General features: G+C 51.9%; 1 protein-coding gene across 2 annotated transcripts in view; it reads left to right on the forward strand.

Moving 5' to 3' along the window:
* The window catches only part of PLXND1 (plexin D1), a 70415-nt gene that overhangs the window by 33931 nt on the left and 19344 nt on the right, over positions 1-17140 (forward strand). For both annotated transcript variants that reach the window (XM_048315255.1, XM_048315256.1), the window contains exons 13-25: positions 1408-1559; positions 1709-1808; positions 4934-5073; positions 5439-5606; positions 7534-7624; positions 7788-8063; positions 8971-9120; positions 12048-12162; positions 13180-13287; positions 13962-14074; positions 15279-15386; positions 15921-16051; positions 16419-16617. In XM_048315255.1, the coding sequence (XP_048171212.1) occupies positions 1408-1559; positions 1709-1808; positions 4934-5073; positions 5439-5606; positions 7534-7624; positions 7788-8063; positions 8971-9120; positions 12048-12162; positions 13180-13287; positions 13962-14074; positions 15279-15386; positions 15921-16051; positions 16419-16617 (1851 nt within the window). The remainder of the gene's footprint in view (positions 1-1407; positions 1560-1708; positions 1809-4933; positions 5074-5438; positions 5607-7533; positions 7625-7787; positions 8064-8970; positions 9121-12047; positions 12163-13179; positions 13288-13961; positions 14075-15278; positions 15387-15920; positions 16052-16418; positions 16618-17140) is intronic.

The raw sequence follows: 17140 nt of genomic DNA on the forward strand, positions 1-17140 counted from the left end.
CCAAGGACATCTTGCTAGTGACAGGATCCAGTCTTCATCATGTTAGTGGGAAAAACAACAGCAGCACGATGTCCCAGAGTTCCTGGGGTTGGTTAAAGCAAGAAAGATATGTAGGGTTGGTCGAAGTATCCTTATCAGGAATAGCGTTTAATAGAGCATGGCTGAAATGTAATCGTGAGCCCTGTCTTCAGGCACGTGAGCTCTGCAGTTTTGCTGAGATTAGGAGTGGCAGAGGGACCTTTGAGCATCATGCATTTTGAAATGAGTTTTATTTAAATTGTAGTTAAGTTTATTGGAGGCCTTTGGATCTTGCGTTCTGCTTAGAGGTATGGTAGGAGCCAGCAAATTGGATCCTAACAAGTGGTAAAGAAAATACATAGACCAGATCTTAAAATGGCATCCCTAGGAAAGGAGAAGCTGGAGAGGTGAAACAGCTAATGTTGACAAGTGTGTGGGATTTCTGCTCTTAGGGAGGCAAGTAGTGATATGGGTGCTGTGACATTGCATGGAGGAGCTGCAGGATGCCCATCACCTGCTGCTTCCCTCTTGTCACCCTGGGAGAAGGGTGCTCCCCCTGAGCCTGTCTTTCCCACACTCATCAAGTCTTATCAGCACGTCCTCAGAAAATAATGGGAGGAAACCACAACTTTCGCAGTGTTACCAAGTCTGTTATTGTTTCCTTAGCAGATAATGGCTGGTAAATCCAAACCTGTTGGAGTTAATGCGAGCAGACAAGCCCTCACAGAGCCCTCCTGGAGAGGGGAAGCACAGCCAGCAAAGAGGGCACCAAGCCTGGTGCCACCAGGAGTGTTCCACTGGCTGTGTGTGCTATTACCTGTGCAAAGGGGAAAGAGCCATTCCTTCTTGGAGGGGTTTGTTTCACCTGCTGAAGTTCACGCTCACTCTGAGGGTGCCCCTCATGGTGCTGTCACGGTACCACAGCCAACACCCTGTCCCCTCACAGCACTGGGGGCAGCAACTGTCAGGTGAAACCAGTGCTGTAGGAGATGGATTCAAAGCTGGGATGTGGAAGAAAGCATGTTTCTTCCCAGATGTGTTTGCAGCTGGAATGATCCGTGACCAAACCCCACTGCCCAACACAGCATAGAAGTGTGCTAGTTTCTCCTCTGCCAAGCCAGAGAAAGGAGAGTTGGGTGCACTGGGCAAGCAGGAGTGTGAGGAGTGATTCTGTCTGCTTCACAGGGCTCAAGTGGTGCTTGGGCACTGGGATTGGCTATGGGATGAAGGCCTGAAGTTCCTGGTTCTCCCCTGACCTGGTCTAGTGGGAGGTGTCCCTGCCAATGGCATGGGCATTGGGACTAGATGATCTTTGAGGTCTCTTCCAACCCAAACCATTCTGGGGTCCTGTGATGCTCTGACTTTATGACCTGCCCTTTGGTGCTGCAGATCGAGCCACTGCATGGACCTCTGGAGGGGGGCACACTGCTGACCATCCGCGGGAGGAACCTGGGCCGCCGCTTCAGCGACATACTTGGCGCCATCAGGGTGGGCAGCGTGCCCTGCACCCCACTGCCAGATAGATACGTCGTCTCTGAGACGTGAGTTGGGGGAGCTGGGGAGAAGGGACCATGACCCCTGCATGTCCCCTGCCCGTGCCTGTCCCTCCCTGTCCCTGCAGCCAGGCACAGGGCAGCGGCTGCTGCCCTTCGCCACTGGCACTGCTGCCACCTGCCTCATCCATCCGCAGAGTCGTGTGCCAGACCGGGGAGGCTCACGAGGCGTTTTCGGATGTGGTAACGGTTAACGTGAGCCGGGAAGGGAGGTCCAGGGAACGATACTCCTACGTGGTGAGTGGCTGTCTCCTGAGTGTTTCTTTGGTGATTCCTGTGCCCCTTAAAATGAGTCTGCAGCTCCCCACGCCTTCTGCAGCCGGCTGAGAAACAGGATCTACAGCTACCCCTACATGTGGGGGTCCGCTGAGGTGTCGCCTCAGCTGTGGTTACCTGTGTGGGGTGTGGCAGGACTGCAGCAGGATGTTGGTGGCACAGCTGCACTCCCAGACTCAGTTCCTGTGGCGGTGTGTCTCGTCCTGGCTTTATTGACAATTCTCCTGCTGTAAAAAGGAGCCTTAGTTTTCTTGCACCTTTTTGCTGAGGTGCTGTTACAACCTGTGAGATTTTTTGAGACTTGTGAAGTCCCGTTGTGCTAAGTTACATTCCATGAACGCACATTATTTAGAACTGATATTTTTGCTGCCAAGATCGTGTTAATTTTTGCATGAAATAATGTGTAGGGATTAGACTGAAGCTAACCGCGTGTCATTGTACAAATGAAAAGCTCTTTACAGCTTTGTGCTGTGCTGTCTCACAAAGATAGCTTTCATCTCTATAAACCTGAGAGAAATCCATGCATTTCTTCTCTTCCCTACATAAACCTTGTTCTTGGTTGGACGGTATTCATGGACAGCCACGCTGGGTGGGTGCTGAGGGCACGTGGAATGCTTGGAGCCTTTGTGCCTCCACTGCAGCTTCATCTGGGGCAGGACAGCCCATGCTGCAAGCTGCTGTTGTGGGAGGAGACCTGTAGCCCCAGGAAATACTTTGATTCCTGGTGGCTATTGTGAGGGATTTGGGGCAGATCATGGAGTGCCATTCCCCCACCCTGTAGCCAATGACAGGTTGGGTGTTTAGTTCAGGGAGGGGTACACAGCATGCAACCAGCACAGGCGTGGCATGTCCCAGCCCCCAGCAGAGCCAGGCCTGACTGCATGGGGAGAGACTGGTGAGGTGATGGCACTGCCAGGCCAGTCTCAGCAGGAGTTCCTGGATCCTATTTCCATAGTTTCCAGGTGTCCAGGTTCACATCCCAACAGCCCCTGAGATCCAGCAGTTGGGAGTGGATTAAGGTGCCACTGGTGGCATATGACCCAGTGAGAGTCCCTTGGTTTGGGGATCTCAGGATGTGTGTGCTGAGGTGGCACATCCCCCACTGCTGGTTGCTGTCTGGCTGGCAGAGGGGAGAGGGGCCCGGAGAGTGGAAATGGGCTGGGTGGCTCCTTCACCAGCTCTTAGCTTGTGAGGAAAAGCCTCTCAGGAAACATCTGTGGAAGCACCAATGCTGAACAAAGCCAGTCCCTGACCTCAGCCTGAGTCCGTGGCAGCCTTGTGCCGGCAGCTCCTGGGCAAGCTTAGGGAGCAGGGCCCTTCCTGGAGTGGGAGAGGAGCCGTTCCTGCTTGGGTGGCACAGCAGAAAGCTGCTGTCTCTATTTGTCTGTCTTGTTTGTCTTAGCAAAGTTTGGAGCAGATATGAGGGAGTGCCCTGCCTTGTGCATGTGTGTTGGAGAGGGACACTACATGATGGAGGTGTGTCACACTGAAAGTGGCTTTCACGCCATTTGCAGACCAAGCAACACTCTTGTTTTCTTGGTTCTCCTCTCACATCTGATGGCATGCAAATGGAGTAGCCTACACCATGGAAGGCTGGTCTTGGTGAGGCCTGAGCTTGGGCACTGATACGGTTTGCCTGGAAAAGTTTAAAAGACTTTCAGAACTGCCCTTCCAAAGAAGTTCCTTCATTAAATACCAAATATTGTTTGTGTGCTATATCTTTCAAAGTCCCCGTTATACATGTCTCTCTAGAAGAGACAGAATTCAGCTGTAATTGTGCTGAGGAGGAGGAGAGGCTTCTTCAGGACATCATAGCAGGCTATGGATGAGCTGGATTTGCCAAAGCTGCGATGGAGGTGATTGGTGCTGGCAGTGCACCAAGGGCAGCGGCCGCTGGCTCCGGCTAAGGGGAAGGGCTTTGGGGAACAAGAATAATCCTCTCTGCTGATGCTGTAGCTGCACTTATGAATATGTGGGTTAGGGGCCAAGGGCAGGAGACAGCTGCCTGCAGACACCCAGGGAAATACAAATTAGCAAAACAGATCTGGTGGAAATGGGTGACAGCCAGAACCAACAGAGGAAATGGCTGTAGAGGAGTGAAGCCATCTGAGTGTAGGACAAGGGCAAGGGTAGATGTTAATACATGGGTTTGTGTGGCAGGGACTGCCAGGCAAGGCATTAGCAGCAGGCTCAGCCTGCACTGCCTGCCTGCGTGGGTCTGCTCTGCATGAGCGAGGGGTGGGCTGGGGCTGAGTGGGGCCAGCCCCTGTGGGTCTCCTGCCTCAGGGCATGTGCTGTCTGAGAGAGAGTCACCAGTGCCCTGTGGAAGGGTCTTGAGGTCATAATTTGCTCTGCCCTGGCTGTCCTGCTCAAATGGAGCAGGGACATTGCCAGCAGCCACTCCTGGGGTGTCTGTGAGCAGACAAGAGGGCTCAGTGCCGTGTGAGTTATCAAAGCCTCCAGCTCATGAATCTTAGGAAGATTTCCAGGGGCTGCAAACACAGATAACACACATGCTAATTTCTGCTGCAAATTGCAAGAGGCAAAGCAACTTCCCCCTCAGTTCCCATTGCCTCAAGAGATGCAGATTTGAAGCTTCCTCGCCAGGGGTTTGATATTCAATTATCTAAACCCAGGTGGCCATTTTCACCAAGCTCAAGGTGGGGCTTTAACATTATCCTTGCATTTAGGAGGACATGGATCTGGAAGTGCTGAGATGGTGAGGGAGGGAATGAGTGAGAAATTTCCTTTTATTGACGGACCTTGAGCTGTTGCTGGCTCTGGACCCCCTGATGGAAATGTGAGGGGAATGGTGGGATCCTGGGCTCCCATTTGGCCCCATGTTTCATTTACAGCTGGTATTTAGGGACCCCAGAGAGTCACAGAGGTTTTATATGATCTCACTCCTTAGTGTTTGTACCACTTCTCTTGTTCTGAAACCCTGCCAGCAAAAGCTTTTGCTGTGCTGCTGTTCGAGCTTCACAGTGCTGGACACTCACACGGTCTGAATCAATTCCCACGTATAGTGTGGAATATCCAGCTGCAGATTTACTAGGCTAGAAAACATATTTCCCCTTTGTTTTTAGCTTCCTGTGGTGCAGTCCGTGGCTCCTCCAAATGGCCCGAAGGCAGGAGGAACAAGAGTGACCATCAGAGGCACCAAGCTGGACGTCGGCTCAGAGCTCCGTGTCCTCATCAACTCCTCCAAGCAGTGCACTGACCTCAGGTGGGAGCAGGGCTGGGGGCTGGTACTGGAGTAGTGATGAGAGCCAGAGCATTAGGAAGGTTGATACTGTCCCCCAAGAAGTCAGGCAGAGTGAGGATTTTGGTGGGGGGCACCAGTGCATGCTGGAATAGCATCGCCCTGCCTGCCCTTCCCCTCTGTCTGTCTGGGGAATCGGCCCAGCAGATGGGATGGCGTGTGCTGAGAACTGCTTGTTAGCAGGCCTGGAGTAACAGGTAGTTGGCACGGGACTGGAAGCTCCTTGTCATCTGTGGCTGCCACCTGCCTGTCAGGGGGTGCTCAGGCCAGACTCCAGCCTCTGGCTCAGCCACGGCTCCCTGCAGCTCACCCTTCCTGTCCTCCCGCAGCCGCACCGACAGCATCATCACCTGCACCATGCCCGCTGCGGAGCTCACTGCGGCTGTGCCAGTCTGCGTGCAGTTCGAGAACAAGTCCTGTGCCAGCCACAACATCACTTTCAAGTATGAGAAGAACCCGGTTATATCAGACATCAACCCCAAAAAGAGCCAGATCAGGTGAGATCCTGCCCTAGCTGAGACAGCCTGTGAAAGAGAGGGTCAGTTCCAGCAGAGAGAGGGTGGGGAGAGGGTCCTGCCAGGAGAAGGGGGCTTCTCAGCCCTGGGCTGGATGGGTATAGAGGGCGCTTCAGCTTGCTCTTGGGGTGCTCCAGGGTAACCCCAGCATGGGAGTAGAAGAGGTCTCACACACCAGGACTGTCCATAGCTTGTTTTGATGCATTTAGGAGTGGAAAAATGTCAGCCTTGGTAACTATACTGTGCACACCTGGTGAGTACTTTGGGGAGTCCCAGGTGGGGGCTCTATGAGGATTTTTTTGGCAGTAAAACTGCTGGAGGATAAGATGAGTTTTGTAATTTTGGATTTCAACCTTCCCTGAGGTCACAGTATTTAATTTTTAAAGTGTGTTGCTTTTAGTTTCACATCTCTGTGGAGTTCTCAGGCTTCTGTTCCTTTGGATACCGTGGTGAAATACCACCCTCCTCACCTGTGGCACCTGAAAAACCCGGGGCTGACTAGGAAATCTGGGAGGCCAGCAGCTGTGCCGGCAGGACATCGCTGAAAGCAGTGCGCCCAGGGGCGAGCATGAGCAGGCTCTGGTGGACTTGATCTCCTTGGAACAAAGCTGCCTCTCTGTTCCCAAGCACAATGCCAAGGCTGCAGGCTGTGGGAATGTCAGGGGAAAGGCAGAGCCATGACTCAGCCAGGCACAGCCCCTCGCAGGCTTCCAACTGCTGAGTGGCAAGAGCAGTGTCTAAAAAGAGACAAGGGAAGAATGTCCTGCCCATAGTCACAAAGGACACCACTGGGGTATTTCTCAGTCACCTTAGTCTGCTTCCTTGGTACTTACAGCAGTTCCCAAATTTCAGAGAACAGGGTCCATAACTGCAGGCTCTCTCCAGCCTCCGGTGTGGCTCATGCAGTCTGACTGCTTCAGCACATTGCTGGGCTGTTGACCATGAGGCGTCAATAACTAGTGTGAAAGTTTAGCTGGATCTGATTTCTCTTACCATATGGATAAAATCCCTATAACCAAATCTAAACCAATACAAAAGTTGTACACTAGTCTGCAGATGTGACAGGCTCCTAGTTAGAAACTTGGGTCATAACTTCCTGGTGATATCCCCAGGCTTCAGAGAACCCTGGGGCCTCGTGCCCAAAGTCACTGTGCTTGGAGTGCTCTTCAGATAATAGGATTTGTGAGTCTTGCTTGTTCCCTGGCAAATACTCCAAACAAGTCAAATGTGATACGGGGGAAGGGGAAGGTAGATCTAGGGTGCAGTAGAGTAGTGATGGTTCTCCAGCCATTGCTCTGCCTTGTGCACATCGGGGCTGCTCGTTATTCTTGCTAGTTGACTGCACAGTGAGAGGCCCATGTGTTGCATTCCCCCCAAGCAGATTCAAAACATAGCAACTTTCACATTTTGATCTAAATCAGAAGTTCCTGGAAGATGCAGGATGAGGAACTTTTCCCGCTCCAAGTCTCATGGTTCTCTGTGGGTTGCTGCAGGGCAGGGGCAGAGACAGGGACAGGGGTATGGGCGGGGGCAGGGGATGTCTCCTGGCCATAGCTTTGCAGGCCACTTACACGGCCAGTGGCCAGGATGTCTGCTGCATACCCTGGCATGCAGAGGCTGCTCTTCTGGGCAGTGGGAGTAAGGGGGACAGCTCACTGATGCTGCAAGAGGCTCCTCCCTTTCCACCACAGCATCTACTCCTCCTGCCTTCCTTTCTTCCTTGATATTGTGGTAGCTGTGTGGATCTCTGCTGTAAGTAGGAAGAAGACTTTGGCTGTTGGGTCACATTTTCTGCTCAGGCAGCTTGGAAACATCTCTGAGAAAATGACAGGAGGAAGATGCAGCCATCACATCTCACGGCTGCACTGTCCTCTGCAGTCACCCTCTCTTTCTTCCCTTCTCCTCAAAGCGGGGGCAGGATCATCACCCTGGAAGGAAGAGGTTTTGGGCTGGTCCAGAATGTGTCCATGGCTGTCCGTGGCATCGGCAGAGAGCACACGGTGGGTGTCTTAGCTGGGTGTGGCCCAGTGACGGAGCAGGGCTGCGTGCCTGCTGCCAGAGGGTGGCCAGGGTGTGAAGCTGAGGTCTTGGCCCATGTCTCAGGATGGGCTGGGAGCACTTGTGGTGCTGGGTTCTGACATGCTCACACTCTCTTGCTTTCAGCGCTGTAAGGTTCACACTGACACCGCCATCACCTGCCCCTCTCCAGCTGCCTCCAACATTACTGTGGGGAGCAAGCCGGCCCCCGTCGATTTCTATCTCAATGGGCGCCTCTACACAGATGACCGCTCGGCTCTGGATGAGGAGATGTACCCCGAGGAGGCCCTGCACATCAGCAAATTCAGCCTGGGGTACTACGCTGACCCCCAGTTCTCCACAGCCAAGAAGGAGAAGTGGATCAAGCACCATCCTGGCGAGCCCTTAACTCTGGTCATACATGTAAGAGGGTGGTTGTTACAGCTCTGCTTCTCTCTGGGTGCTGCCATCTCCACCCTGGGCAGCTCCTCTGTCCTAAATACCAGCACAGTGACTGTCCACAGACACAGGAGAAACAAGGGGGTCAATGGGAACTGGAGAGGCAGGAGCAGGTGATTTTGGCTCAGCCGGCAGCTTCTGCATCTCTCTGCCCCAGGAGATGCAGCCTGGTCTGGGGATGCCTTCTGAGGCATGATGCCAGAGAGCTGCCTGGGGAGGGTGTTGTAGCAAGGGGCTAAATGAAATACTGGACATATGGAAAAGAAGGACAATGCCCTGGCCTGAAACCAGGCAGGTGCTACAGAAGGGCCTGACAATAGGTGTTTATTCTTGCACAAACAGATCATTCATTCTTCTCTTTGGCTACTGAATTCAGCTCAGCTCACAAGGAAGTCAGGGTGCAGAAGCTGAGTGGCCTGGACAATGAGCAATAGTAATTCAAAGGCCATTGTTTGCTGCAGGATATCCTAATTGTTTGCAACATGCTCCAGAAATGTGCTCCCCCTTTCTCAGGCTTTGCAGGCGCATCCCCTGGCTGTCCCCTCCGCTGTACATCCTTCCCCCCTCCCAGATGGGCGCTTACATCCTTATCTTCCATGCACAGCAAGCCTGATCAAAAGCAGATTTTTCCAGGTTCCATAAGGGGCTTGTTCATCCTATGTCCCATGCTGAGTGAAGAATGGGAAACAGGAAAATCGGGACTGGCCCGGTTTTGGCTTTCCTGTGGAGTACTGGAAAAATGTCCTTGGTGAGGGAGAGTCTTCCCAGGTCTGCAAAACAGCAGGGAATATGGAAAGTACAACAGGAAGATCAATTGCAATTCTAACTGCTATGCTGCAGCCTGACATCCTGATTTTATTTCTGTCTTTAGAAAGAGCCTGACAGCCTGGGCCTGGAGAGCAATGAGTACCAGGTGAAAATTGGCTTGATCTCGTGTGAGATCCAGATTGTTTCAGACAAAGTCATCCACTGCTCCATCAATGAGTCACTGAGCTCCTCGGAAAGGCAGCTACCTGTGACGGTGAGTCCGGAGCCTCCGCATGTGGGGCGGAGGGGTCTCCTGCAAACCCTGCGGGTGAAGGACCTGCCCAGCTCACTCCCTGGGACCCTGCAGAAGGCTGCACTGGTGGAAGGGTGGACAAAGCGCGCCATGATGGCAGCTGTCGCAGGGCAGCTGGTCAGCAGGATGCAGGGGATGGGGATGAAGGCTGCCCCGAGCTGTGGTGAAGGGCTGCTGTGCTCCCAGTCATGGGGTACCCGCAGCTGCCTGCTGAGTTACTGCACTGTGCTGGGGGAGGTTGGTCAGTTCTGGTAAGGCACAGTGAGGTCTCAGGCATGTGAGGCTTTGTCACCTGCAGTGATTTTCTGCTCCTCATGAGATATGTTTCGGGATTTCCTTAAAGCTTTAAGCCATCGGCTCTGCTCCCACCAGCAGAAGGGCTACAAGTGGCTGTGAGAGTCCAGCCTTCACCAAGCTGGGTCCCTGCTGGGTCCCTGCGGTATGACCAGGAGGGTGAGAGCAGTACTCAGGGCTTCCAAAGGCTGCTGCTTTCTCACTGCAAAGAGTTCAGTGTTCAGGGTTGCTGTTCCTCTCTGTGTCTGCAAAACTCCCCACACTTTGTTACTGTCCTGTTTTCCAGAGGGTTTGACTGAACTGCTGTGCTTGCCCTCAGTTTCCCTCATGTCATACACAGCCCATTGCCATGCTGGGATGTGACTGTGGCTCTTTGTATCTGGAGAGAAAATGCCTCCACCTCCGTGGAGACCCCGCTGCCCCCTCCCGGTCCGTGTGTTGGCAGGGGATGGATGGGAGCCTGAGGCATGGGCGGGGAGGGGAAGGAGGGCTGAAGGGAGCTGGGGACCTGTGCAGTTGGGCTGCCCAGGAGAAAAGGACAAGGATGCACTACCAATTCACTGACAGGGTTATCCAGTTTACTGGCAACAATCTGAGGTGTATGAAATTCTGTTGCAAACTGGAAACATGGAAATGCAGAAGTAACATAATTTTTTGAGTCATCTTAACAGGAATTTTAAATAGGGTAATTTAAAAAAAATTTTTTGTAAGAACTGAGAAACAGGGGAATCCCTTTGTGGAAGAAAAGGAAATTTGAGTTTGCTAGTCTTGGTGTGACGTAAACCAGTCAGGGCAGGTCCCCAGGAATCAGGAGAAGGATATCCAGCCCTAAACATCACAAGGCTGTTCAGAGTGCACCAGCAATGAATGTGCAGCTAAATAATCTGCTTATACTCATACCTGCGCACCCTTACTAAACCTACAGACGTGGTTGGGGCCCTCGCCTGCCGGCCATTCCACAAGTGGCCACTGCCTTGTAACACACCAGAAATGGCTTTGGTGACACAGGGCAGGCATGTGCAGGGGCCTTGCCTATTGAGTAGAGCTGTTCAGATACACAAGAGAGGCTTGTCAAGACCTTCAGGCCCATCTTTGTTCATGACCAAACAGTTTAAACATTGAGTTAAACAGCGGCTGTGGGATGATTTTTTCTCTGAAAAATGCAAAAGGCTGAGCTGGTGGGGGAAAAAAAGACTCAAAATACGTTGAGGAGCTGCTTCATTGCAGCATTTCAGAGGGAAAAAGTGGAGATCCTGAGGCCGGGCATGTGGCTGTGAGACTGCTGAGTGAACCTGCCCAGGTGCTCTCACAGTGCTGTGGCTCCTGTCCCTGATGAGCACCATGGCTCTTGGACAACGTGCCAGGGTAGAGACCAAAGCTCTCAGTGTCTGGAGCCTTCCACTGGCAGCAGCCATGCCCTCACCAATGCTCCTAGAGCTCGGGCTGGATTTCCCTCAGGGTGGAGCTGTGTGTGACATGGTGTCTGGTGGTGGAGGTGGTGGGAAGATCCTTTTTGTGGGATGGCTTTGGTCCAGTGGCTGAGAGCTGCTGGAATTTCACCCCAGTGGGCACCGTTCCTGGAGGGGTTTCCATGACACAGGAAATCAAAGACTAATTTTGATTAATCAAAAGATTAATCAAAACCATAAGATTACTGCAGCTCTTCCCTACCTCATTTCAAGTTTTTTTTTCTCGAGTTTCTCTCACTTCTCATTCCGTGGGAGAAGTGAAACTCACATTTCCAGAAGCGAAAGCCTTGTGTGGTCATGAGTTTTCCTTATGAGATGATGCTGTGGAATCCTTTCATCCCAAGGGCCCAAAGAGCTGTTTGTAAACAGCACCCAATAACTTGCCAGCCTGTGATGTGTGCTGGCCTCTTCCCTTCTGGAGATCAGGAGACCCAAGGACTGAGCTCTAGGGGTTTGTGCTTGTTGTCACAAGAAGTACAGGCTGGGAGCAGAGCCAGCACCTTCTGACACCCCTTTCACTGCTTTAGCCACGAGATCATTACTCGTCTATGGTCTTATTTATTTTTATTCCCTTAGTTTATTTGTATTTCAAGGACTTTAAAGTTTCTTAACCCTCCTTCTTCTGCATGGCAGCAGTTCTGATTTTGGAGGAGAAAGGCTAGTGCAGCAAGGGTCCAGAGGCTGTTCAGAGCCATAACAAAGTTGATGATCAGTGGAAGTGATTTTCTATTAAGAGCAGCACAGGCAGTCTTGTACAGTGCCATGGTCTCTCTAGGAAAGGGCTGTCTCTTCTGGGCAGGTACAGTGGGGTCACGAGGGGACCTTCAGTTCTGCCACCAAAGCCCTGTGGGCACCACTGCAGCATCACAGCCTGCTGGATGTGGCCTTGGCATCCCCCAGAGCACAGGAAGGGAATTGGGCTCCCTTGAGATGCACAGAGTCCCCAGGTCTGGCAGAGAAAGGCACAGCCCGGCCTCCCACACAGCCTGGGAGGCTGTGCCAGCACCGTCAGTGAGTCTTTGGGTGAAGGTCTGCTGAGTGCTGCCCTGTGTCCCCCCTGCTCCTGGCCCCTTGGCAACGTGTTGCTCAGCTCCTGCTTTTCCTCCCTCCTTTCTCCTTCCTCAGATCCAAGTTGGCAAGTTCAACTACACAATTGCCATGCTGCACCTTGGGGGAGGAGAAACCGCGATCATTGTCTCCATCGTTATCTGCAGCATCCTGCTGGTCCTCTCTGTCGTAGGTAAGGGAAAGAACGATGTGTTTCCAGGCTGTGCCAAGGTTTTTCTCATTGCATGGGAGGTGTCAAGGTTATTCTGAGTACTGCAGTTGTGCAGTACCTGAAGCTGGTCTGGGTGCAGTAGGTGCATACTCTCTGTATGGCACACAGCTAGTACCAGGACCACAGCTCCCTGCAGCACAGAGCTTTTCCTGGCTGAATCCACAGCTCAACTCTGTTACTTGAACCCGTGATATTTATAAACTTACCCTTTTCCCCAAACACTTAGTAGTTACTATAACACAAAATAAAAGAAGCATGGGAGAAACTGGTCTTGGTCACAGGCATGACTGTCCCAGACCATTCCAAAGGTGCTCTTAGCCCAAGGTCCTGTCATCAGGAACAAGCAGTGACAGGTGCCTGGCTAAGTGGGAAGAGAGAGTCAGCATCCTTAGCTGCAAGTCTGAAGCAGGCACATTGGTGTATGTACCTGGCTGGAAGCTTTGCTGCACACCTTTGTCCTTGGGCTAGGGTACCTGCTCATCACATCACATGCCCATAATGACTGCAGCAAAAAACCTGCCAGTTCACAGCAAATGAGGGGTTTATAACAAGGATATAAGTTATTTTTAATAAAGGCTCTAATGCACCCTATTTGTTAGATGCACCACCCATCATTAGAAACGTATTTCTGGAGGCATGGGAAGACTGTCAGACATGAACGCTGTAATACAGGTGGTAAACATCCTCAATTCTCTATTCATTAATCAGCTGGAACATATTAATACACAGTTAAGCTGAATACAGACAGCCCAGACCTAAATTGAAGATGACAGTTACAGCACGATCATTAAATTCCAGCTGGTTTTACTTATTTACAGATAATTGACAACTGCCTGAGCAGATACCAGTCTGGTGGTAGGTGTGAAACCAGCTCTGGGTTTAGCTTTCTGCACCCATGTCAGAGAGAACTGCTCTGATCCCAGTGGCAGCTGCTCCTAAGCCCAGTTCCAAAAGGCTTATTCCCTTCCTCTTTTTCAGCTCTCTTTGTGTTCTGCACAAAGAGCCGCAGAGCCGAGCGCTACTGGCAGAAAACCCTGCTCCAGATGGAGGAGATGGAGTCGCAGATCCGGGAGGAAATCCGTAAAGGTAAGTCCCTGTCTGGATGCCGAGGAGCCACGGCTAGGAGGGGAGTGTCAGGTTAGCAGGCTTGAAGCAATTCACCTTCTGCTGTGAAGAAGTTTGTAGAATTATTTGTAGGAGAATTTCTGTCATCACCTGTGAGCTTTGGCAGGGTTTGGGAATGAGGCTCAGTGGCTGAAAGTGTGGCTCTGCCGCTGTCCTGCTGCCTGGCCTGGGCAAGCCACCGATCTCCAGTGCCACCAGCTTCTCTGGGGTTAATGGCCCTTGGCTGTGTCAGAGGATTACTTGAATGTCACGCTAACCTTCAGTGTGCTTTCCACATGGGTGAAACAAAAACTGCAGCACACTCCTCGTAGAGCAATGGGAGAAGTATTCCAAGTGTTGGCACCCACCATCCCGCGGTCCGTGACCGCACCACGTGAGCTGATGTCCTGTCCTGAGGGGACAGCCTGCCCTAGGGCTGGGCTCCTGGGGCAGAGAATGTTCTGTCAGTGGTTGGGGCAAGGTGTACAGTGGTTAAACCCCAATGGGAATGTGCTGCTCAGAGAAAATACAGCTTCAGCCCCCACAAGGGAACAGCTCGACAAGGCAGAGATGAGACGTGCCATGCTTTCCCGTGCCAGCCTGTCTCAGCTGGTGGAGGACTGGGCTCTCACCATCTCTGGGTCTCTTTGTGTAAGGTTTTGCAGAGCTGCAGACAGACATGACGGACCTGACCAAGGAGCTAAACCGCAGCCAGGGGATCCCCTTCCTGGAGTACAAGCACTTTGTCACCAGGACATTCTTCCCCAAAGTAAGGAGACAGCGCGTGTCACGGGCACCTCATTGCTCCCAGATACTTCCCAATCAGTTTAGGGCTCTGCTAAAAGGCTTTTACAGTGTCACAAAATCATTCCACTGTTGTATATTTACTTGTCACATATTTCAGCCTTAATTGTCATCAAAGTGGAGCCGCAGCTCCTGGGGTGTCGTACAAGATCGGGCTCATATGACAGAAGCTGGCGGCAACTGTCCCAGGAGTTGCTCCAACTTGCCTGTTTGGGGCCATTGCACACCTCTTCTGAAAGAGCTCTCACATGAGCAGCATGCTGGGAACTCCTCCTCAAGGGCTCCAGTGTCACCCCATTCCATTCACCAGAGGCTGAAGGGTGGCTGAAGGGTAAATCTGCCATAGGCAGTCAGGGAGAAGGGCTTTTTGTCCTATGCACGGTGCCCCCAAGCATTCCCAGCAGCTTGGCTGGTCCTCAGGAGCCCTTTGGATGTCTCTGTCTCTCTCTTCCTCCCTGTCCAAGGTTGGGTGTGTGGTGCTCCCAGTAAGATGTCCCTTAGGCGCCCAGTCTGAATCTGTCTGCCCGGAGTCCTTTACCAGAGCTGCACCAGACGTGCTGGTGCCGTCATTCCTGTCACCGGCTGCTCCGCTGCGTGGCTGTGCGCCCTTCACTGCGGCTGTATTTCACCCCCGAGGCAGCTGTGTGCCGGTGCTGAGGACTGAGATGATGATTTATGACTGCAGAGTGTTTCATTAGAAGCTATTACTCAGGTTTTTCAGTTACCCAGTCTCCATATCTCTGCACACTAGAGGCTTTAAGATTCAGTCTGGTATATGAATGCTAGAGATTTAAACATTTTTCCCATCTGTTTTAAAAGTTACATATGTTGAAACACCCAGAACTCCTCTATTTTGATTTAGTCTTCTGTAAAGCTTTCTCTTCTGGGAGTTTTCTAGCTGTCACATCACTCTATTTGCAGTCTCCCTGCCCTAACAGCCTTGTGTCTCTGCAGACGTCTGCCTCCCCCCATCCTTGTGGTGTTTGCTCATTCGGGAGGCTCTTGCAAAGTGTTTCAAGGCTCCATAAGCCAGCCCCATGCATGTCTTTGGAACGGGTGTCTTTAGTTCCAATGACATGCCTTCCCATCTTATTCCCCTGAGGTGCACAGCACACAGGGAGTCTCCTGGTGGGTGCAGTGTCCTCCTCTAACACTGTGCTTGGTTCCAGTGTTCCTCTCTCTACGAGGAATGCTACATCCTGCCAGCCCAGCAGCTCAGCTCACAGGTGGGCTCCCAGGTCCAGGAAACACATCCACTCCTGGTGGGGGAATGGAAGGTGAGTAACCCACTAACAGAGCAAATGCTTTTGGGTGTTGCTGACCATTAACACAGACCAGCACTGGATCAGCTTTGGCTGGCTGAAGAAGGCAGATCTGTGAATCTGCTCTTCCAGCGTTGGCCTGGGATCCTTCCCAGCTCTGTAACTCGGAGGCTGCAGTAAGGTGTCCCTCTAGAACTTCTGAAAGCTGACCAAACCCAGCTCTCTTCCCCTCTCCTTGTAGACCCACTAATTGTTTTGTCAGCCCTCAGCTGCACTTGCTCCATCTGTCTCGTAGTGGGGAGCCCCAAACTGGCCACAGTGCTCCAGGTATCCTCAGGAGTGCTGAACAGAATGGAATGGCCACTGCCACTGGCCAGCTGTGTGCTCCTTGCCAGCAAAGCTGCTGGCTGCATCAAGCAGGGGGAGGAGGGGCTCTTCTGCTTGGTATTTCTGTGGTCAGGAGGGGCATCCCTGCTGTCAAGAGGGATAAAATGTGGAGAAAAACAACAAGCAGGGTTTTCTCAGTCTGCTTTCTAAATTTTTCTTCAGATTCCTGAGAACTGCAGACCCAACATGGAAGAAGGAATTTCTCTGTTCTCCACCTTACTCAACAACAAGCACTTCCTCATCGTGTTTGTCCACGCTCTCGAGCAACAGAAGGACTTTGCTGTAAGAGACAGGTATGAGCTTCAGAACCAAAGACTTGGCAGCTGGAGGAGACTGGTTTATTCCTAGCCCAGAGCAATCCAGCCAGTCTGGGGCTGTGTGTTTCAGTGGACGGTTGAGTTACACTTGCCTACACTTTTCTGTTAGAAATGGATTGCCATAAACCCTGAAGAGTGCTCACTCATTTGGCTTACCAGTAAGAGGATGTAAGCTGACCTGAGGTCCTGCAGCACTGAAAGAGGGTTGGAATTTCTAACAGCCTTAAGAAGGTCCATGAAAATTGTCTGAAAAACTGCCTTTGTGTGTTGGGTTTTTTAGTGCCAGTCAGCAGTTCAGTCTTGTTAGATTGGGGCTTGAGTCCTGTACCATTCTGTGTTTCAGGTGTAACCTGGCCTCCCTGCTTACTATTGCATTGCATGGGAAGCTGGAGTATTACACCAGCATCATGAAGGACCTCTTGGTGGATCTAATAGATGCTTCGGCTTCCAAAAACCCCAAGCTGATGCTAAGGAGGACAGAATCTGTGGTGGAGAAGATGCTCACGAATTGGATGTCCATCTGCATGTACAGCTATCTCAGAGTAAGAGAACCAGTCACTGCTGTGGCAGGTGCAGGGTCACCTCTGTGTGCAGCGGGGATGAGGGATGTGGGGGACAGCTGAGGACCTGACACTTGCTAGCAGTGCCACTCAAATGGTCACTAGCAGTTGGCAAACTGATGTATTGAATGGTTCAGGTGTAGGAAAGCAACCTGAAATTCAGTTACTTCTCCACTTCTGCTGATTTGGTGAGCTCAGTCTTCATGGCAGGCTGAAGCACGGATCAATGTTTTCGCTATACTTGAGAAGAGCCATAGGGGAGCTGAAAAATAACCAGAATGGCTGGAGGTTTTGGGAACTGCCTGGTTATATGTTGTTTCTGTGACCAGCTGGCACAGCTATGCTGACCAGTCAGCAGTGTCTGTCTCAGGAGCCACGATGCTCAGGCAGGCCAAGGGCGCTGGGGCAGGGGCTGCTCTTTATCAGTGCCCACTGGTGTGTGGGGCCTCTTATGCAGAGGCATCCTCGTGGTTCTACACAAATCTGAGCAAGAGAGGTGGGGTGT

This window comes from Corvus hawaiiensis, chromosome 11 (genome assembly GCF_020740725.1).
Source record: "Corvus hawaiiensis isolate bCorHaw1 chromosome 11, bCorHaw1.pri.cur, whole genome shotgun sequence".
NCBI classification, from domain to species: Eukaryota; Metazoa; Chordata; class Aves; order Passeriformes; family Corvidae; genus Corvus; species Corvus hawaiiensis.